The 18,159-nt window shown below is 51.8% G+C and overlaps 1 protein-coding gene across 4 annotated transcripts in view; it reads right to left on the bottom strand.

The window, feature by feature from the left end:
- Positions 1 to 5,891: 5,891 nt before the first annotated feature.
- The window catches only part of DEPTOR (DEP domain containing MTOR interacting protein), a 168,667-nt gene continuing 156,399 nt past the window's right edge, over positions 5,892 to 18,159 (bottom strand). Inside the window, exons 9-10 of one of the 4 annotated variants that reach the window (XR_011491563.1) lie at positions 7,683 to 8,145; positions 5,892 to 6,454 (exon numbers count right to left, since the gene is read on the bottom strand). Coding sequence is in view for 3 of the 4 variants with exons in the window: in XM_070477480.1 (XP_070333581.1) it covers positions 7,960 to 8,145 (186 nt within the window). In the remaining variant the exon portion in view is untranslated. The other 3 variants (XM_070477480.1, XM_070477484.1, XM_070477482.1) reach the window with 3 other exon arrangements.

Here is an 18,159-nt window from a genome sequence, read left to right as displayed (position 1 = left end):
GTTCCCTGTGCTATGCAGTAGGACATTTTTGTCCACCCTGGCTGGATATTCCTTGATTTGGGTGCTGGTCATCCAGGAATGGGGTTTCCTAGGTGGTGCAAGTGGTAAAGAATCCACCTGCAATGCAAGAGACACAGGTTCAATCCCTGCCTCAGGAAGATCCCCTGAAGAGGAAATGGCAACCCACTCCAGTATTCTTGCCTGTAAAATTCCATGGACAGAAGAGCCTGGCAGACTACAGTCCATGGGTCTGCAGAGTCAGACACAACTGCGCACACACACAGGCTTCCATGAGCTATAGGTATGATCATTTTGTAAAAATTCATTGAATGTACAGTTATGGTCAATGCACTTGTCTGTATCTGTATTCTCCCTTACCATGAGCCAGGTTATCTGGAAGCAGATTCCAAGAGGGAGGCTTATGGCAACAAGTTTACTGGGGGGAGCTCCCAGGAACACCACCTGTGAGAGTCAAGCTGACTGAGCAGAGAGTGCAGGTGACGAGCCGTCCTGGGAAAGGACGCGGGGGCCCCGAGATGAACGACAGATGGTACTTCAGAGACATCCCGGCGGCGCTGGGGAAACAGGCTTCATACACTCCACCACATGCTCCCTTTCGACTAGAGTCTCTTCAAGTCTCTGTGAATTTTCTCTTCAGCAGCTTAGTCTTTTCTTTAATGCTCTCTCTCTCCTTTTCCCTTTTAAATTGTTTTCTTTGGCAAGCACATTTAAGTTCTGCTGTCTTAGCAAATTTCAACTATACAATGCAGTGTTACCAATTGCATTCACCAGGCTGGGAATCACTTTTCCACTCTCCGTTTCTGTATAGTCAACTTTCCTTTTTTTAGATTCCGCATATAAGTCACACCATGCAGTATTCGTCTCTGGCCTATTTCAGGGGGCATCATGCCCTCCAGGTTCAGCTGTCTGTCACAAGCTGCCTCCTCTTTTAAGGTGGAGTGATACTCCATCGTCACAGACATACATCACCTCGTTTGATCCATTTACCTCTTGACAGACACTGAGGCTCTTCCCATACCCTGACTGTTGTGAATGATGCCGGGCAGCGCCTGGAGCAGAGGGCTCGGCCCGGAAAGCTCAGAGCTCGGCCCGGAAAGCTCAGAGCTCCTGCCCCCCAACCCCCAGCGGCTCAGTCTGGAAGGCGTCCACAGCAACTTCTCCATGTTCGCATTAAAAACTGAAAAAGAGATTGCCTTGAACTGTGAGCTAAGTCAGAGGAAACATTCGAGGAAAAAACAAACACATGGACAAAATGGGAGGGCCAACACGCACAGTGACCGCGGACTGCACTGCGGTGGTGATTTCGGCTGTTCCAGGACCCTGGACTCTGAACAGGGTGAGCTATGAGGCGTGTCCGGAGCTCCTTCCCAGGATGTCCAGGCTTGCGTGTGTATTCACATGCTGTTGGTGTGCATTCGCATGCTGGCCCAGGTTCTTGAGCCCAGCAGGAGAGGATGCGCTTACTAACAGCCGTGTGGGATCTCGCGTTCAGAACGTGTGGCTCCACCGAGCGGCCGCGCTTCCGCTTTCTCAGCCCCCGGGCGCTTCTGCTTTCTGGGCCCCCGGGCGCTTCCGAGGGCGGCGCTTGGAGGCAACGTTCCGGCTGCTCGGGCCCTCGGCCCCACAGGGAGCCCTCTGGCTCTGCGGCAGAGCTCCGGCTGAAGCCCTCCGGGGGGCGCCGAGGGCCTGGGGTTGAAGAGCTCTCTCCGGTAGGTGGTAGGCGCTGTCTCTCCAGGGTGGCCAGGGACCCGTTGTGAAGTCGTATTCCGAGGAGTCCCGCGCTCCGCCCTGCGCCTTCTTTGGGGGGAAGCCCACAGTCACCCAGGCAGCCTCCCACACATTTATGCGTTCCTTTTTCTCCCAGGGAAGGGCTCTCAGGAGGCAAAGAGACGTCGGCTGATTTTTAGGCACCACGCGCTCCTCCACCAAGTGAAGAGGACCAGCCCAGGGTGGCGGAAGATTCCAAGTTTTATCATAAATCGTGGTGCTGGGACTTCCCTGGAGGTCCACACTTGAGACTTCACGCTCCCAATGCAGGGGGCATGGGAAAAAGAAGGGCAAAAGAGAGAAAGAAAGGAAGGTACTTTCCAACAAGAGGGCTGAAACGGGAGCCAGCGGGGGCAGAATCCGGAGCTGGGCCAGGCTGGGAGGGAGGAGAGTCTGTCTCCAGCATCCTCTTTCCCGGTCCTTGCACAGGAGTCCTCACTTCGCTTCCTGTTCCCCAATTTCCCATTTAAACCCAAGGTACCCATAGCCCTTATGCTTCTGCCAATGGTTTTTGGGGGTAAGTTCACTTCAATTGAGCGGTTCTAGAGGCTTATAGGAATTCCAAGCCTTGGGGGCTTTCCAGGTCTCTAATGGACTATTATATACTAGATTCTAAAGGGATAGAACAATGCACATTGTGAAAATGGATTGTCAAGGGTTTCCTGGTTCGCAGAGTTCATGGTTTAACCTATTACCAGCTAGCTCTGGCATCCGGACAGCTTAACATAACATGCATTTTATCCAACAACGCTGTTTTATGTGTCCATACTATCAGTGGACTTGACTGCAGGCAATTTATATGAGGTGCTGTCACAATGGATATATGGGGTTTTGTCTCCCAGAATGACTCTTCTCTTTGGGGAAATGCTGCTTCAAATGGCTAGGACTGTTGATTAATGGTGCTCCTGTATCTTCAGCACAAGAAGGGCATGATGGCCCAAGGTGAACCGGTGATAGCAGTGTATCCGTTTGTTCATGAAGGTTGGTCCAGGGGTAGTCAGGTGACACCTTGAAATTCTGGGGCAGGATATTTCATCCTGGAGCAGCTGGAAACATCTTTTTCTCTCTGTCTTGCAATCTGTATGGTCTGACTCTTGACACCGCATGGACTGCTGCCTGGCGGGCTCCTCTGTCCATGGGATTTCCCAGGCAAGAATACTGGAGTTTATCACCATTTCCTTCTCCAGGGGATCTTCCCAACCCAGGGATCAAACTCGGGTCTCCTGCACTGCAGGCAGAGTCTCTACCACTGAGCCACCTGGGAAGCCGCTACCACGTATGCTTGTGCAAATAAAGCCCTCGGAAGAGAAACAGAAAGTAGAGAAAAGTATCAGCTACACAGAGAGAGAGACCCCCGGCGGCCTTCAAGGCTCTTCCCTTGCACAGAGATGAGCAGACACCCAGTCCGCCCAAGGCAGCCCAGTTTACGTCGTTGCTCCGGCTTAGCCACTGACGTCTCCCTCTTTCATTCTCGAAGGGTTCCAGGTGGGAGACAATTTACATAATCACTGCTCCTATTGCAGTGTGGTTAAATAAAGTGATAAAGTCCTTTCCCCTCTTTAGTTAGTTCAAACTGGTTTTCTGTCATTTGCAACCAAAAACATCCTAGTTGACCTACCGCTCTTTTCTAAGTAATCAGGAAATCTAATTTCCTCAACTTAACTGGCTTGAATTTTTTGGCAGATACCTGATTCTCCATCTGGTCCTTGGCCTCCACCTGTTTTGTGGAATTGAAACCTGGTTTTTCCAAGCTCCCCCAACCGCCTCATCCTGAACCTGCATGCCTTTACCCCACACTTCGCCACAGGTCATCAGAGCCCGCAGATTGCGTCAGAAGGCTCTGGGGCCAGGCTTAGAGAAGAAGAGATCCTGGGTAGGTTTGAGGGACCCCTGGGTTCATGAGTGTTAACTCTGTTTCCCATGTATGTTTATTCTGCTCAAAGTCCTGGAAGAAAGTGTTGTTTAACCTGGATTTCTTTCATTAGGGGAAACTAGGGCACCATAAGAGACATCTTATTGTAACCACACAGGATGAGGGAGAGGCTGTTCACCTCCAGAGTATAGGCATTGTTCGGGAAAAAGAGGGCCAGCAAACCAAAAGCATATTCAACATTGTGTATGTGATAAGGCTGTTGGGAAGTTTTGCCAGCTCTTAGTATGTCTATCCCAATGAGAACTGACTGAGCTCTTAAAATGCAGGTGTCTAGTACTCAGAAACATTGGAGATGAGGCGGTTTCTGGAGAAACTGTGAACTCCAGATCTGACTACCCTAAGTGATAATGGAGCCAATCTTTATGTATTGTGCATTTCCTTCATTTTTCAAAATATGTATTTATTTTTGGCTGTACTGGGTCTTAGTTGCAGCATGTGGGATCTATTGCTAGTTCCCCGATCAGGGATTGCACCCGGGCTCCCTGAATTGGGAGTGCGGAGTCTCAGCCACTGGACCACCGGCAGTCCTCTACATGTTGTGCATTTCGGTAACCGGTGATCATGACACGCAGTGTTGGCTGGCGTCCGCAGGGATTCTGGCGGGGCTCCTCTAAGGGATTCTGGCGGGGCTCCTCTCTGTCCGCACTCTGGTGTCTCGCGTCCACCTCGCTGTCCTGTCTGTGAGGCGTCCCCTCGGCCAGCATCACAGGACGCGCAGTCTCCAGGCTGAGGCGCGCTCCCGACCCCGTCTCTGCAGCACCCTGTCCCCTGCGGGCTTCCAGGCTTGGGTGCACTGCCCTCCGTGAGGCAGGTCCCCCTGTTCTGAATGGTCAGCACGGCCTCTCTTGCTCTGTCCTTTGGTCTTCTCTCCGCACCGTGTGTGACCCAGTAAAGCCCTGGGCTAACCTCGTTCAGTCCAGGTTAACCTCTGAGACTTTGCACTTCATCACTGACTCATGCAGGAGGCAGGCACCCTGACTTGTCCGTCCCAAACTGAGGTAGGAGGCAGTAAAGAAGAACACAGTCTTGGAGTCCAGCTCACCTGGTTCATAGCCCAGTTCAGCCCTTACCGTCATCATGCAAATGGGGGACTGAACCTCTGATAGCCTGATGCCTTGTATTTGGGGGCCCCCACCCTCTGGGATCTAATGCCAGATGATCTGAGGTGACTCTGATGTAACAATAACAGAAATAAAGTGCACAATACATGGGGCACACTTGAATCATCCTGAAACCATCCTCACCTCCGCCCCATCCATGGAAACACTGTCATCCACGAAACCCGGCTCTGGGGCCAAAAAGTCAGGACCACGGCTCTGTAGCTTCCCTACAGTTCCACACGGCTTTGCAGACTTGCTTCGTGTGTGAATATTTACTTTTTGCCCTATTTGGTAATAAATTGATTTCAGATAACTGATTTAGATAATATTTGTTTCCCTTCCCTTCGTATCACTGTGTCAGTATCAGAGTAAGGCGATCTACGCTGCGATAACAAGCCCTCGAGTCTCAGTGGTCAGACACTGGAGCCTGCTTCCTGCGCGCATGTGACTCGGGACGCCCTCCCCCGGGGGAGACTCGGGTCGAGGCTGCTTCCTGCGCACATGTGACTCGGGACGCCCTCCCCTGGGGGAGACTCGGGTCGAGGCTGCTTCCTGCGCACATGTGACTCGGGACGCCCTCCCCCGGGGGAGACTCGGGTCGAGGCTGCTTCCTGCGCACATGTGACTCGGGACGCCCTCCCCCGGGGGAGACTCGGGTCGAGGCTGCTTCCTGCGCACATGTGACTCGGGACGCCCTCCCCCAGGGGAGACTCGGGTCCAGGCTCCCTCCGTCACGTGAGCCGTCTAGTGCCACGCCCTTCGCATCCGGCTCCACCGGAGGGGAGAAGCACTGCTTCACAGAATGCGCTGCAGGTGGCCTTGGCAGAGGCATCTCTAACTTTCTCCCACAAGGCTTCGGCCAGAAGTGAGCCCCACCGTCCCTCCCAGATGCAAGGCCGGCTGGATAACAGACTTCCGTTGTGCCCAGGAGGAGGACTCCGGTTTGGTGATCAAGCATCTAGTGAGTCCACCACACTCACACGTCCCTGCTGGTACGTGCGGAAGTGTGAGGTTACTCTGTTTTTACTATGGTAACTAGAATGATATTAAGCCAGACATATAGTCAGCTCTTTACCTGGATTATCTCATTTAATTTGATTTTCACAACAACCTCATGAGTGTTTTGAGGATTTAAGAGAAGTGCTGTGGAAATGGCCAACAGTTATTCATTTCGTGTGCTGGTGCATTTCACATTCCCCAGGACAGCTGTCCAAGTGAGGGCACTAGAACAGCACCTCGTAACGTCTTTACTGTCTATGCTTGGAAATGAAGCATTTTGTTATGGAGTTGTATGATAGGGACGGGAGATTTACCAAAAGGAGTCTGCTCAAATCTTCGGTGACAAGACACACAGTATGGAGCGAACATGAAGCCGACAATTCAGGGCATGAGAACAAGCCTCCCTGAGTCCTGTGGTTTAACTGGGGCTGATGCGCAGAGCCACGGACGTGGTTCTATTGTTTGTGGTCCAGCACGCATCCACAGCAGACGCAGCCTCTCCCCACGGCTTCTCCGGGGCGACTTCTGTGGCACGGTTTTACCTCCACACTCGTGTTGACGCTTTCCCCCTCCCAGCCAGCATCCCAGAGATAGACTTCAGCACTCAGTAACTGCTGGAAGAGCCTGCTGGAGGCTGATAAGGAGAAATAACAGATTTTAAGTCAAAATGGGGAAGGAAAAGAGTGAGAAAGTCAGTTGGTGTCAAGGAAACAAAAGGCAAGGTGGATCAAAAGGAAACAGCCTTGTACTCCAGCTCACGGTCAGCGTAAATTCGTTAAAAAGGAAGCTTTCCTTGAACCTAGTCTGGACACTGCTGCTGCTAAGTCACTTCAGTCGTGGCCAACTCTGCGACCCCATAGATGGCAGCCCACCAGGCTCCCCCGTCCCTGGGATTCTCCAGGCAAGAACACTGGAGTGGGCTGCCATTTCCTTCTCCAATGCATGAAAGTGAAAAGTGAAAGTGAAGACGCTCAGTCATGTCTGACTCTTAGCGACCCCATGGACTGCAGCCCACCAGGCTCCCCCGTCCCTGGGATTCTGCAGGCAAGAGCACTGGAGTGGGGTGACATTGCCTTCTCCAGTGCACGAAAGTGAAAAGTGAAAGTGAAGACGCTCAGTCGTGTCTGACTCTTAGCGACCCCATGGACTGCAGCCCACCAGGCTCCCCCGTCCATGGGATTATGCAGGCGAGAGCACTGGAGTGCGGTGCCATTGCCTTCTCCGAGTCTGGACACTAACCATGAAGAAACTCTTCACCACAAAAGGACACGGGATGAGAAGCTGTGCAAGCACTCTTTTCATCTTCTGCAGTAGAATTCCCTCCAGGGTGCAGGGGTCAGGGGTGGGGGAGACTCCCGCCGGCACATGAGCGGAGTCTGTGTCCCTCGGGGGGCCTCAGCCCCCAGAGACCCCACGATTGTCCGGCCCCACCAGTCTGGCCCGGCACACCAATGCGCGCTTTGTTTCTGGACTTGCTGCTTTTCATAGACAGAGGCTGACATCACCCAGAGGCGCCGCCGCAGAGCTGAGGCGGACAGAAGGCGTTCCCGAGGAGTGAGGACAGGGCACTCCAGCCCCGCTGGTGAGCGTGGCTGGGGGCAGTTCTGCGGCCTCACAGGCTGGGAGCTGCAGTCAAGCAGCCCCCTGACAATCCCGTGCGCGTGTTAAACAGCCCAGCGTCACCATCGCGCTTCTCCTCCTGGGCGCCAACAACCCTGCATTATCCACAGCCCCTTTCTCTCCTAAGAAAGTCTATCAGAGTAACTTAGCTAGGATGTTGGGGGAGCCTTCCAGAATCAGATGACATGTTCCCATTTCTCAGTGAAAACTTCAACACACTCTTTTTTAAAACTGTTTCTTACGTTTCAGGTTTTCGTTGCTCCTCGGGCTTTCTTCTGGCTGGGCCGCGCGGGCTGGCCCCCCTCCAGCTGCAGGCCTGGCTTCCATCCTGGGGCTTCTCTTGTTGCCGAGCACAGGCTCGAGGGTGCCTGGGCTTCGGCAGCTGTGGTGCTCGGACTTAGCTGCTCCAAGGCATGTGGGATCTTCCCAGACCAGGGATCAAACCTGCATCTCCTGCACTGGCAGACAGATTCTTAACCTCTGGATCACCAGGGAAGTCTGACACAGTCTTCTTGACTTCTACTTCATGTATGAAAAGCACAACAGATCCAAGAAGGAAAAATTTGTCAGGGATGAAGAGACAGCAGCAACTCTCACAATCTGCATCAAGATGCAAATTTCATTCACACGTGTGTACGTACACTGGTGCGTGAGTGCAAAGTCCAGCTGTATCACCAAGCTCTGGCCTTGTGTTCTCGATGGAGGCTGTAGGGGAGGCAGAGGATCAAAAGGAAAGGTGCAGTTGATGAGACACCGTGAGATGCATTAGAAAGCGGTTACCTGGGATGATGTGCAGACAGGAAATAAAACAGCAGCATGCACAAGGTGCTTAATGTGGGCACGGCACACAGTGGACATTCAAGAGCTCCCACTGCTGTCAGGGAGAAGCTTTTCTTAGAAGCCTGGAGTTCGGAGATTTGCCTTGATTCCTTCCATGGTGGGTCTGTGACCTGAACACCCCTGTAAAAGAAGGCACTATATACATAGATACGCGATGGACTCCTACGCAGCCCTAAAAAGGAATGGACTTGGAAATAAGTCAGATAGAGAAAGACAAATACTGTGTGATGTCACTTTCGTGTGGAGTCCAAAAGACCCAACCAACCAGTGAGGATCACAAAACAGAAGCCGACGCACAGACACAGAAAGCAAACTAGAGGTGGCCGGGGGCCAGGGAGGCAGGAGGGACAGGACGGGGTGCGGGCGTGCCCAGGCATGCCCACTCCTGCTGCCCTGGGGACTGCGGCCCGCCAGGCTCCTCTGTCCACGGGATTCTCCAGGCAAGAGCGCTGGCGTGGCTGCCGTGTCCTCCTCCAGGAAGGCTGGGGTAGGGGATTACAACAGTAAGTTCCCTTTATCTCTCCCTGTCCTTGCTGTAAATTTACTTTCTCCCAGAAAGATGCCATATTGAAGGCCTCCTGTGCCCCAGTAGATGTCAGTCTGACCTTATAGGAGGACCCAGGGAAAACTAAGACACACACACGCCTGCTTCCAGGGGCGAGGGGTGCTCTCCAGGGGCCATCTAAGAAACAGGAAGGAAAGAGGCGGCAGTATCGAGACTTCGAAACCCACTTCCATCTCAGGAGAGTGCACTGTAAGTTTGAGATTTTTACAAACACACACTTTTATTTAACAAACATTAATTATCAGAAGGACTGATGTTGAAGCTGAAACTCCAATACTTTGGCCACCTGATGCGAAGAACTGACTCATTTGAAAAGACCCTGATGCTGGGGAAGATTGAAGATGGGAGAAGGGGGCGACAGAGGATGAGATGGTTGGATGGCATCACCGACTCAATGGACATGGGTTTGAGCAAGCTCTGGGAGTTGGTGATGGGCAGGGAGGCCTGGCGTGCTGCAGTCCACGGGGTCTCAAAGAGTCAGACATGAGTGAGCGACTGAACTGTAGTGAAACATGAAGGAAGGGGGCAGGGCAAACCTTTAAAAGAATGGCATAGCTGTAGGATACGACAAAAGCTGGTTAGAACTGACTAGATCCAAGATGGAAGAAGGTTCAACTCCCAGGAGACCCTGAGCCTCAATTGTAAGCTCACTGTGATGTATCAGCATAGGAATGACACAGCCACCAGTGTGCAGCCAAGCTAAAAGGCCAAGGGCGCACGGCGGTCCAAACCCTGGAAATCCCACCCCTTGCTTGAAACAGAATAACCCCCCCATTCACTAGCCTATAAAAACTAACCATGCCACATCCAAGGCCTTTTCCCCTCGTGGCCCAGCAGGTAAAGAATCCGCCGAATCCGCCTGCAATGCAGGAGGCCTGGGTTCCATCCCTGGGTTGGGAAGATCCCCTGCAGGAGGGAAAGGCTACCCACTCCAGTGTTCTGGCCTGGAGAATTCCATGGACTGTGTAGTCCCTGGGGTCGCAAAGAGTCGGACACAACTGAACGTCCCTCAGTTTTGAATATATCCTGTGTGACTTCCAGCGGTGCCCGCAGCGCCCTGTGGGCTCCTGGTCAGGGAGGGCTTTCTGTCCTCCATTTCTTTTAGGCAAGACTCCAACCTCCATGACCTTCCCTGAGCTCCCGAAGGGCAGAACAGTTGCTAATCAAGGGAGGAGCAGTCAGGAAGCCACCCTAGGCAAGATTACAGGGACAGGAGAAGCTGGATTAGGACCAGATCACCCAGACCCTAATCTTAGCAGCAGCTCCACCCTTTGAAACTTTGCAGAAGAAAGAAGAAAGCCGGACTGCTGATCCTCATCACACACCCTGCCCGCCTGTGTGTGTGCGGTCAGGGTCCTGCCCTTTGCGACCCCGCGGACGCAGCCCCCCAGGCTCCAGTGTCCATGGGATTTTCCAGGCAAGAATACTGCGGTGGGCTGCCCTGCCCTCGGGGGGATCTTCCCGACCCAGGGATCGAACTGCGCCTCTCACTCCTGCATTTGCAGACGGGGTCTTTACCCCGAGTGCCTCCTGGGGAGCCTGCCTGACTATACAGCCTGTGTGTTCTCCAGCGAGGCGGGCAGAGTTCTTGAAGCGCCAGCCTACTGTGTTCCTTTGCCTGGCACAGTAAAAAAGTCACTCTTTCTCTTCTGTAACTCTGTCTCAGTATTCCTGTTTGGCATTGGTGCACAGAGAATCAAGATTTTGACAACACCAATAATTCTTGCCTCATAATAATCAGAGCTGTAGCATGGTAAATGTTTCAGAAACATCCTGGGAATTATGAAGACACTGATGTAATATGTTAGGATGACAAACTACTTCTGACATTTTCTGTACTTTAAACTTTATGAGCTTTGCAGCAAATTAGAATTCTCAATATCACTGACCAAATAAACATTTGACAAAAATTAAGAAGTTTCCGAATTTGGAGAAGATACTGCTCAACATCTATCACTTTTATATTTCAGATGGGCAACTACTTTGGTTCAACCACTTTGAAAGGGAGTTAAATGTGACCTCGTAAAGTCAGTATTCACATGCCCTCTGACTCTCCTAAGTGGATTCCTAAGAAAAACTCCTACACTTGTCCCCAGGAGATGGTACCAGGCTGTTCATAGTAATCCTACTTACGACAACCACAACAGCAACAATGGAAGCAAGCCAAATACCCGCTGACAAGAAAATAGACAAACAGAAAATTCAGGAAGCTGTAAACAGTGAATTATACACAAACATCAAGACGAATCTTAGTAATATTATCCTGAACAAATATAAGCAAGTCCCAGAAGTCTATATAAAGCTGGATGTTCTTTTGTTACAGTTCATTAAAAAAGAAAGCAACACAACCACCCAAACAAGATTAAGAACAAAAAGAACAGGGACCTCCTCAGTGTCCGTGGCCAAGACACCATGCTTCCATCGCAGGGGGCACAGGTTCAATCCCTGCCTGGGGAACCAAGATCCACGTGACACATGGCACGCTCCCCGCCCCCACCCCCAAAAAATGAACAACGGGGGGAGTTCCCTGATGGTCCAGTGGTTAGGACTTAGCGCTCTGACTATTGCCTGGCCAAGAAAAAAAGAACAAGAGAACGGTAAACAATATCCACCATTATGCTCACCTTGGGTGAGGGAAAGTGGGGGCAGGACCGGGGCGGGACAGCACGGAAGTATAAGGTTTTGTCACTGTTGCTCTGGTCCTGGGGTTGGACGGTGGTTTGTGCATCACCCCAGGATTGCATATTTCCCCGTCTCTAGAGAGAGCAGCTTTCCAGAGACGGCCTAGACGTGACTCGTGAAACTGGCAGGGTCCTGTCTGGTCAGTTTTGTATTCCTAGGGCCTATATAATGTGGTTTAGTCACTAAGTCGTGTCCGACTCTTTTGCGACCCTGTGGACTGTAGCTGCCCAGGCTCCTCTGTCCACGGTATTTTCCAGGCAAGGACTCTGGAGTTGGTAGTGATTTCCTTCTCCAGGGGATTTTCCTGACCCAGGGATCGAACCCCTGTCTCCTATGTGTCCTGACTGGCGGGTGGATTCTTTACCACTGAGCCACCGGGGGGCCTTACACGTACTGCCCCTCGAAACAAGCCTTCAGTGAGGCTTGTGAATGAACGCACAAGGGAATAAATGAATAAATGAGAGAAAGAGGTAATGTTCTTTTGGTTAATATTGAGTGTAGTCTGGATAATCACTCACTTCCTTACTTATACCCTACATGCATTGACTTGTGGAACTGATTTCCTAATTAGTTGAAAATAATTTCAAAATATTTTGAATATTATTTCAAAATAGCAACCACATAGCATTTTCCCATATAGACTATTCCATCAGTCAGTTCAGTCGCTCAGTTGTGTCCGACTCTTTGCGACCCCATGAACCACAGCATGCCAGGCCTCCCTGTCCTTCATCAACTCCCGGAGTTCACCCAAACCCATGTCCATTGAGTCAGTGATGCCATCCAACATCTCATCCTCTGTCGTCCCCTTCTCCTCCTGCCCTCAATCTTTCTCAGCATCAAGGTCTTTACAAATGAGTCCGCTCTTCGCAACACTCATCAATAACTGTGTAGGGAGAAAATAATTTCAAATCAAATACAGTAGAGAAAAAAACTTTTTAATGCACTTTTTTTTACCCCAGGCAAAAGAGCTTCAGAAAACATCCATCATTAAGTAGTTCTACAAATGGCACTTTTGGTTACATTAGAGAATTAGATACCAGCCCCACATGTTTTCTCTGATAAATTAGCTGTAGATCAGATTTACAATGCAACTCTTAGGATAAAAAAATGGTTAATTTGTTCTAAAGAAAAGAAAAGCTGAAATCCTAAAGCATTGTTTTAAAAATTTAACATTTATTTCATGCTATACTGTCTATTGTTATATTATAATTTTAATTATTTTGCTATAATTTTTAAGAAACAAAATAAATTTCAACCTAATTTAAAAATAAACATATATATTAAGTACATATATTAATGCATTTGACAATACCATATAGTGACTTTGATTATGAACTTCCTTTTGGTACATGGTAGATTTGTCCTCTTGGTATTGAGCTGAGGAAAAACATATTATACCTGAAATTCTTCTTTGAATGAGTAAAACCATGGTCAATGACACCAACAGACTCCAACCAATTTGCAAAACTGAAATGATCTTGGGCTATTCTGATCATGAACATCAAAATGAAACACGATTAATATTCAACAGGAGAGAATACTTAACATTATCCAAACAGATCTTGAAAGCAGATTATTTTCATGACATATCTGAAAGGAATGAGTATTTGGAAAAGTGAGACTCTATTTTGGACTGAAAGCAGTGATTTTTAAACTGTTAATTGTTACCACTCCAATGCATTCACCTTTCATAAGGTAGTGTGAAGTTGATCGTACCTAATCTACTCAAACATGGATCTCTTCTTCATGTTACCCACCATTTCTCAACCAGAAATGTATCAGTTCATATCATTATCTGACAGAGATGAATAAGAGAACATCAGATAGCAGAACCAACCCAAAGGGCGGCTGCATTTTCTCTCTACAGCAGAATCAACCAACATGGCTTTCAAATCACCGCTGACTGCACACCCTATGCTAATGACTTGACGTAAAGTGATTTCTGTCTCCATCACTAACACACAGACACGGCACACAGCCAGCTGGAAAACCAAGCGTGTCTTTTCTGGGAACAAACTAAGTCATTTCAGAGATTCTCCATGAGCGATCTCAATTCTCACACACAATTCCCCAAAACGCAGACACACACATACGTAGGACACAAAAGTTCTTTGAAATCCTGCTTCCTGCTAATTCAGAATAATTCTTGGTGTTCCGTTTAGGAATGGAGTTTCTAAATTTTAAAGCAGTTCAACTGTCAAAATACCATACAAAATATTTACTTTTTAACATGCTATGATTTAACAACTCAAGGCCTCACCTCCAGGGGTACAGGGCACAACCGCGTGTCATCCCCACCCCACCCTCCGCGCGGGGGCCACACAGAGGACTCTGCACTGCGGGGAGGGGCGTGCTGGACCCAGGACCGCCCAACAAGACGGCTCCAAGCCTCAGCGACCGCAAAGGGCGAACCCGCGCTTTAGGTCTTAGGATTTCCTGACTCCTCAGTGTTCACTGGGCGTGGGCCTTTGTTCACAACTGTTGCACTTCTACCCGGAGGGTGGTCAGTGATTGACATCTGATTGCTGAAGTCTTCCAACAACTAGGTAACTCCTTAGGCCTTTATTCAAAAGGTAGTTATCGACTCTGGGTGGATTAAAAACAGCCAGACTCTTGGCAGCTCCTCCCATCACAAGGGGGAGTCTGCTTGCTGACCTCTTGGTTCTGGGCTAGCTCTGTGACTTGCACTGGCCAAGAAAAGGCTACGGAAGGGACACTGTGTGACCTCCGAGCATGTCCACAGAAGGGTCTGCAGTTTCTATGCTTCCTCTCTTTGATCTCATGAGACCCAACAGGGAGACTGGGTCAGCTATGGGGAAAGACCGAGTGAATCCATCAGAGGAGTCTCAGCCACAGCCCCAGGCCACAGCCAGACAGAGTCAGCCAGCCCCGAGCATCAGCCTGTCTGACCTCAGATGCGTGTGTGAACTCAGCCAGGACATCAGGCTGTGGTCGGTCCCCGAGCACAGCTCTGCCCCAAACACCAACCACAGGCTCCCGAGCGAACCAGTAGCATCAGAAGCTATGCTGTGGGTTGATTGCTCAGACAGCAGTGGAGAGCTGACAGCCTGCTCTGTGTCAGGAAACGTGCTAGGCGAAGGCAACACCTGGGGAGCGGGACTCAGTCCCGGCCTGCAGACGCTTAGAGAGAACTCAGGGAGACAGACGAGGAACGGGACCATTTCCTAGGAAATGTCAGCAGTGCTGGGATCACAGGAGGCTGGTATATAGGGGTCCCTGGGAATTTAAGAAGGGCATTCATCCCAGAACCAGGCTGCTGGCAAAGATTTCTCAGAGGGAATATATAACACAACACCGCAGGGGAGTTCGTAAGACAGACTGTTCCAGGCAAAGACAGAGAAAGAAGAACATTCCAGGGAGGAAAAGCCGCGTGTGCAAAAGCTGGAGAAAGCGCAACAGGGTCCTCTGGGCGAGGAGCGTTCACAGGGGGAGGATACAGCGTGGGCTGGGACCACAGCTCCTGAAGCAGAGCTCGCTGGCGTCTGGGCTTTAAGCTCAGGGTGGTGGGAGCCAAAGGCTTCCCTCCCTTCACCTTGGTACCCCTTCCTTCACCCGGGTCTTCATCTGAGCAAAGACATCAACGCCACTCTCTGAATCAAGGAAAACTCTCCTTTGCTGCTTAGGCTGGCTGAAGGGACGTGGAGATGTGCCAACGTCCGAACAGTCATCGGGATGGGAGAAGAGGAGCAGGCGAGAGGATGCCGTTCCCGGAGGCCTGCCTTCTCGAGGCTCCCGTGAACACCCAGGCCCAGAAGGCACTTAGGACGACCTTTTAAAGCCTGATGGTCAATGCCTCCCACTTACTGTTAAGAGTCCGGCCTTGATGAGCCTGTCTCCTCAGCTGTAACACGGAGATGACGCCGCCGCTGGCCGCCCGGGCACAGTGTGAGCGCGGCACGGGGCCAGAAGAAGGCGTCACGGACGGTCTCCAGGGGGGACGGGCTGGGGGGACAGGGCGTCCGCACGAGACAGAGCGTGTCTGAATCCAGCCTCTGTCACCAGGAGTTCCTGCCACTGTGGGAGCTTAGAGACCACTCCTAAACTTGCTCAGACTGAGCTTCCAATCCGAAACACGAGGCGATTCCAGCTGCCTCGCGGGTCGTGATGAGGATGAAGAGAGAGCACAGTGCCTGGCACATGTATAAACGTACGGCAGGGCTTCCCAAGGCCGGCCGACAGGACTCACGCTAGCACCCTACATTACTGCAAAACCCTGCTCTCGGCCTAAGGCTACAGACGAGAAGAGCTGGGTCACCAGAAGCACAGACGTCTGACATCTTCAGCAAGGCGTGTCCACTCCACCAGCACCACCACGTTACAGCCCATCACTAAAAAAAGGCTGAGGCACAACATTCATATTTTGTTACTACGTGATAAGGAAGTAGCCTTGTCATTTAGAACGTGTTATATGAAAATAAAAGGAACTGAGCACTCCCTGACTCCCTAATTTGGCACTCTGAAAAACTTCCTCTATACACCAAGCTCCAAAATGCATCCTCTTTGAGACCAAAAAAAAAAAAAAAAGAAACATGCATATGTACAAGTGGGCGAAAAAGTTACAACGCAAGAAGGTGCTTTTGGTGAAAAGCAATCCCACCAAGTAAGCAGCATGTCATGTCCTTAGAATGTGTCACACTGGAAGGCTAGTGAAGATTCAGGCCAATAAGGCAATGCAGTTTCATGTTTTATCATATATGGGCCAAGTTCTAGGATACTGCAGTTCACAAGGGACAGCTTCAGAGTGAAATCCTGCCAGAGGCATAATTTTGAATTATATATATACATACAAACTCGTCTGTTTTGACATTCAACATATTCCGAATTATTTCTAGAAAACTGCTGTTGCTGATTAACAGAATGATTCAGGCTCAGAAAGAGAAAACAGCACATACAGTTTTAAGTAATTATCTCTCTTTCTATCCCACCCACGTCATCACACTATTTTTGCTTTTTGACCACTGCCATAATTGAAAACACACATTAAGTTAGAAGTTGATACTAAAGGCAGGAATTAAGAAAAAGTCAAAAGTGCTTTAGAACCTTCAAGATGCCAGTTAACAAGTACTATTCCTTTGGATGTTGCTTTAATTTGAAATTCAGTGAAATTGAGATCCTCTAATCAACAGATCCATGCTCGTTTTGGTGAGAGTACTACTTAAAGTCTAGGAAAACTACTGTATTGATTCCCACGAGGGTGATTTTAGCACGTTGCTGTTCTGGCGAGAGAAGCATCTCAACAACTTTTTGTGAACCAAGCCCAAAATCAATGGATGAGAACTATAGATGGAAGCTGAGTAAGGCAATGCAACTATGTGGGAAAGAAAATTCTGTCTCAAACTGTTTCTGCACCGACAGAAGTTGTCTTTTTAAGTTCCTTCTTGTTTAAAGACGGACTCCCTGGTCCTCCCACATTCAGCAGGGAGTCTGCAGGAAACGCGAATGAAGACGTGTGCGGGCGGGGCGGCGCGGAGGTCGCGGTCCGCCGCCACCCCGCGCCGGTCGGCGCGCGCCCGGGCCTGCCCGCCCGCCGGGCCGCGCTCAGCAGTCCAGCGCCTCCATGACCTCCATGACGATGGTCCGCGGCCCGGTCAGGATCAGGTTGCTCACCGTGCGGTAGTCGACGTGCAGCACGTTCAGCCCGTTCACGGAGACGACGAACTGACAGACCTGCAGGACAGACAGAGCGCCGCCTGAGTCCCGCGGCGGGCCGCGCGCGCTGCGCTCCCCTTCCCGGAGACTCACGCGGCGGAAGCAGGCCGGGCGGGAGAGGCGGGCAGGATCCGGGCCGCCCTGCCCGCAGCGCGGACGCCCGGAGACTCACGCGGCGGAAGCAGGCCGGGCGGGAGAGGCGGGCAGGATCGGGGCCGCCCTTCCCGCAGCGCGGACGCCCGGACACTCACGCGGCGGAAGCAGGCCGGGCGGGAGAGGCGGGCAGGATCCGGGCCGCCCTTCCCGCAGCGCGGACGCCCGGACACTCACGCGGCGAAAGCAGGCCGGGCGGGAGAGGCGGGCAGGATCCGGGCCGCCCTGCCCGCAGCGCGGACGCCCGGAGACTCACGCGGCGGAAGCAGGCCGGGCGGGAGAGGCGGGCAGGATCCGGGCCGCCCTGCCCGCAGCGCGGACGCCCGGAGACTCACGCGGCGGAAGCAGGCCGGGCGGGAGAGGCGGGCAGGATCCGGGCCGCCCTGCCCGCAGCGCGGACGCCCGGAGACTCACGCGGCGGAAGCAGGCCGGGCGGGAGAGGCGGGCAGGATCCGGGCCGCCCTGCCCGCAGCGCGGACGCCCGGAGACTCACGCGGCGGAAGCAGGCCGGGCGGGAGAGGCGGGCAGGATCCGGGCCGCCCGCGCGTGCGGCCTAAAAGAGCATCTCCAAAGCAGAGGCAGAGTCACAGACGCAGAAAACAGACGCGGCTCCCTGGGGCAAGGGGTGGGGGATGCGCTGGAGACCGGACGGACAGGCACGCACGACTGCGCACGGGCCTCCCAAGCGGCGCTAGCGGCCAAGAACCTGCCCGCCAAGGCGGGAGCCACAGGAGACCGGGCTTCCAAGACCCCTGCAGGAGGAAACGGCCGCGCACTCCGGTGCTCTTGCCTGCAGAAGCCCGTGGGCA

Source organism: Odocoileus virginianus, chromosome 15 (assembly GCF_023699985.2).
Source record: "Odocoileus virginianus isolate 20LAN1187 ecotype Illinois chromosome 15, Ovbor_1.2, whole genome shotgun sequence".
NCBI classification, from domain to species: domain Eukaryota; kingdom Metazoa; phylum Chordata; class Mammalia; order Artiodactyla; family Cervidae; genus Odocoileus; species Odocoileus virginianus.
The sequence above is the reverse complement of the archived record's forward strand: the minus strand, read 5'-3'. Positions and strand labels throughout refer to the sequence as shown.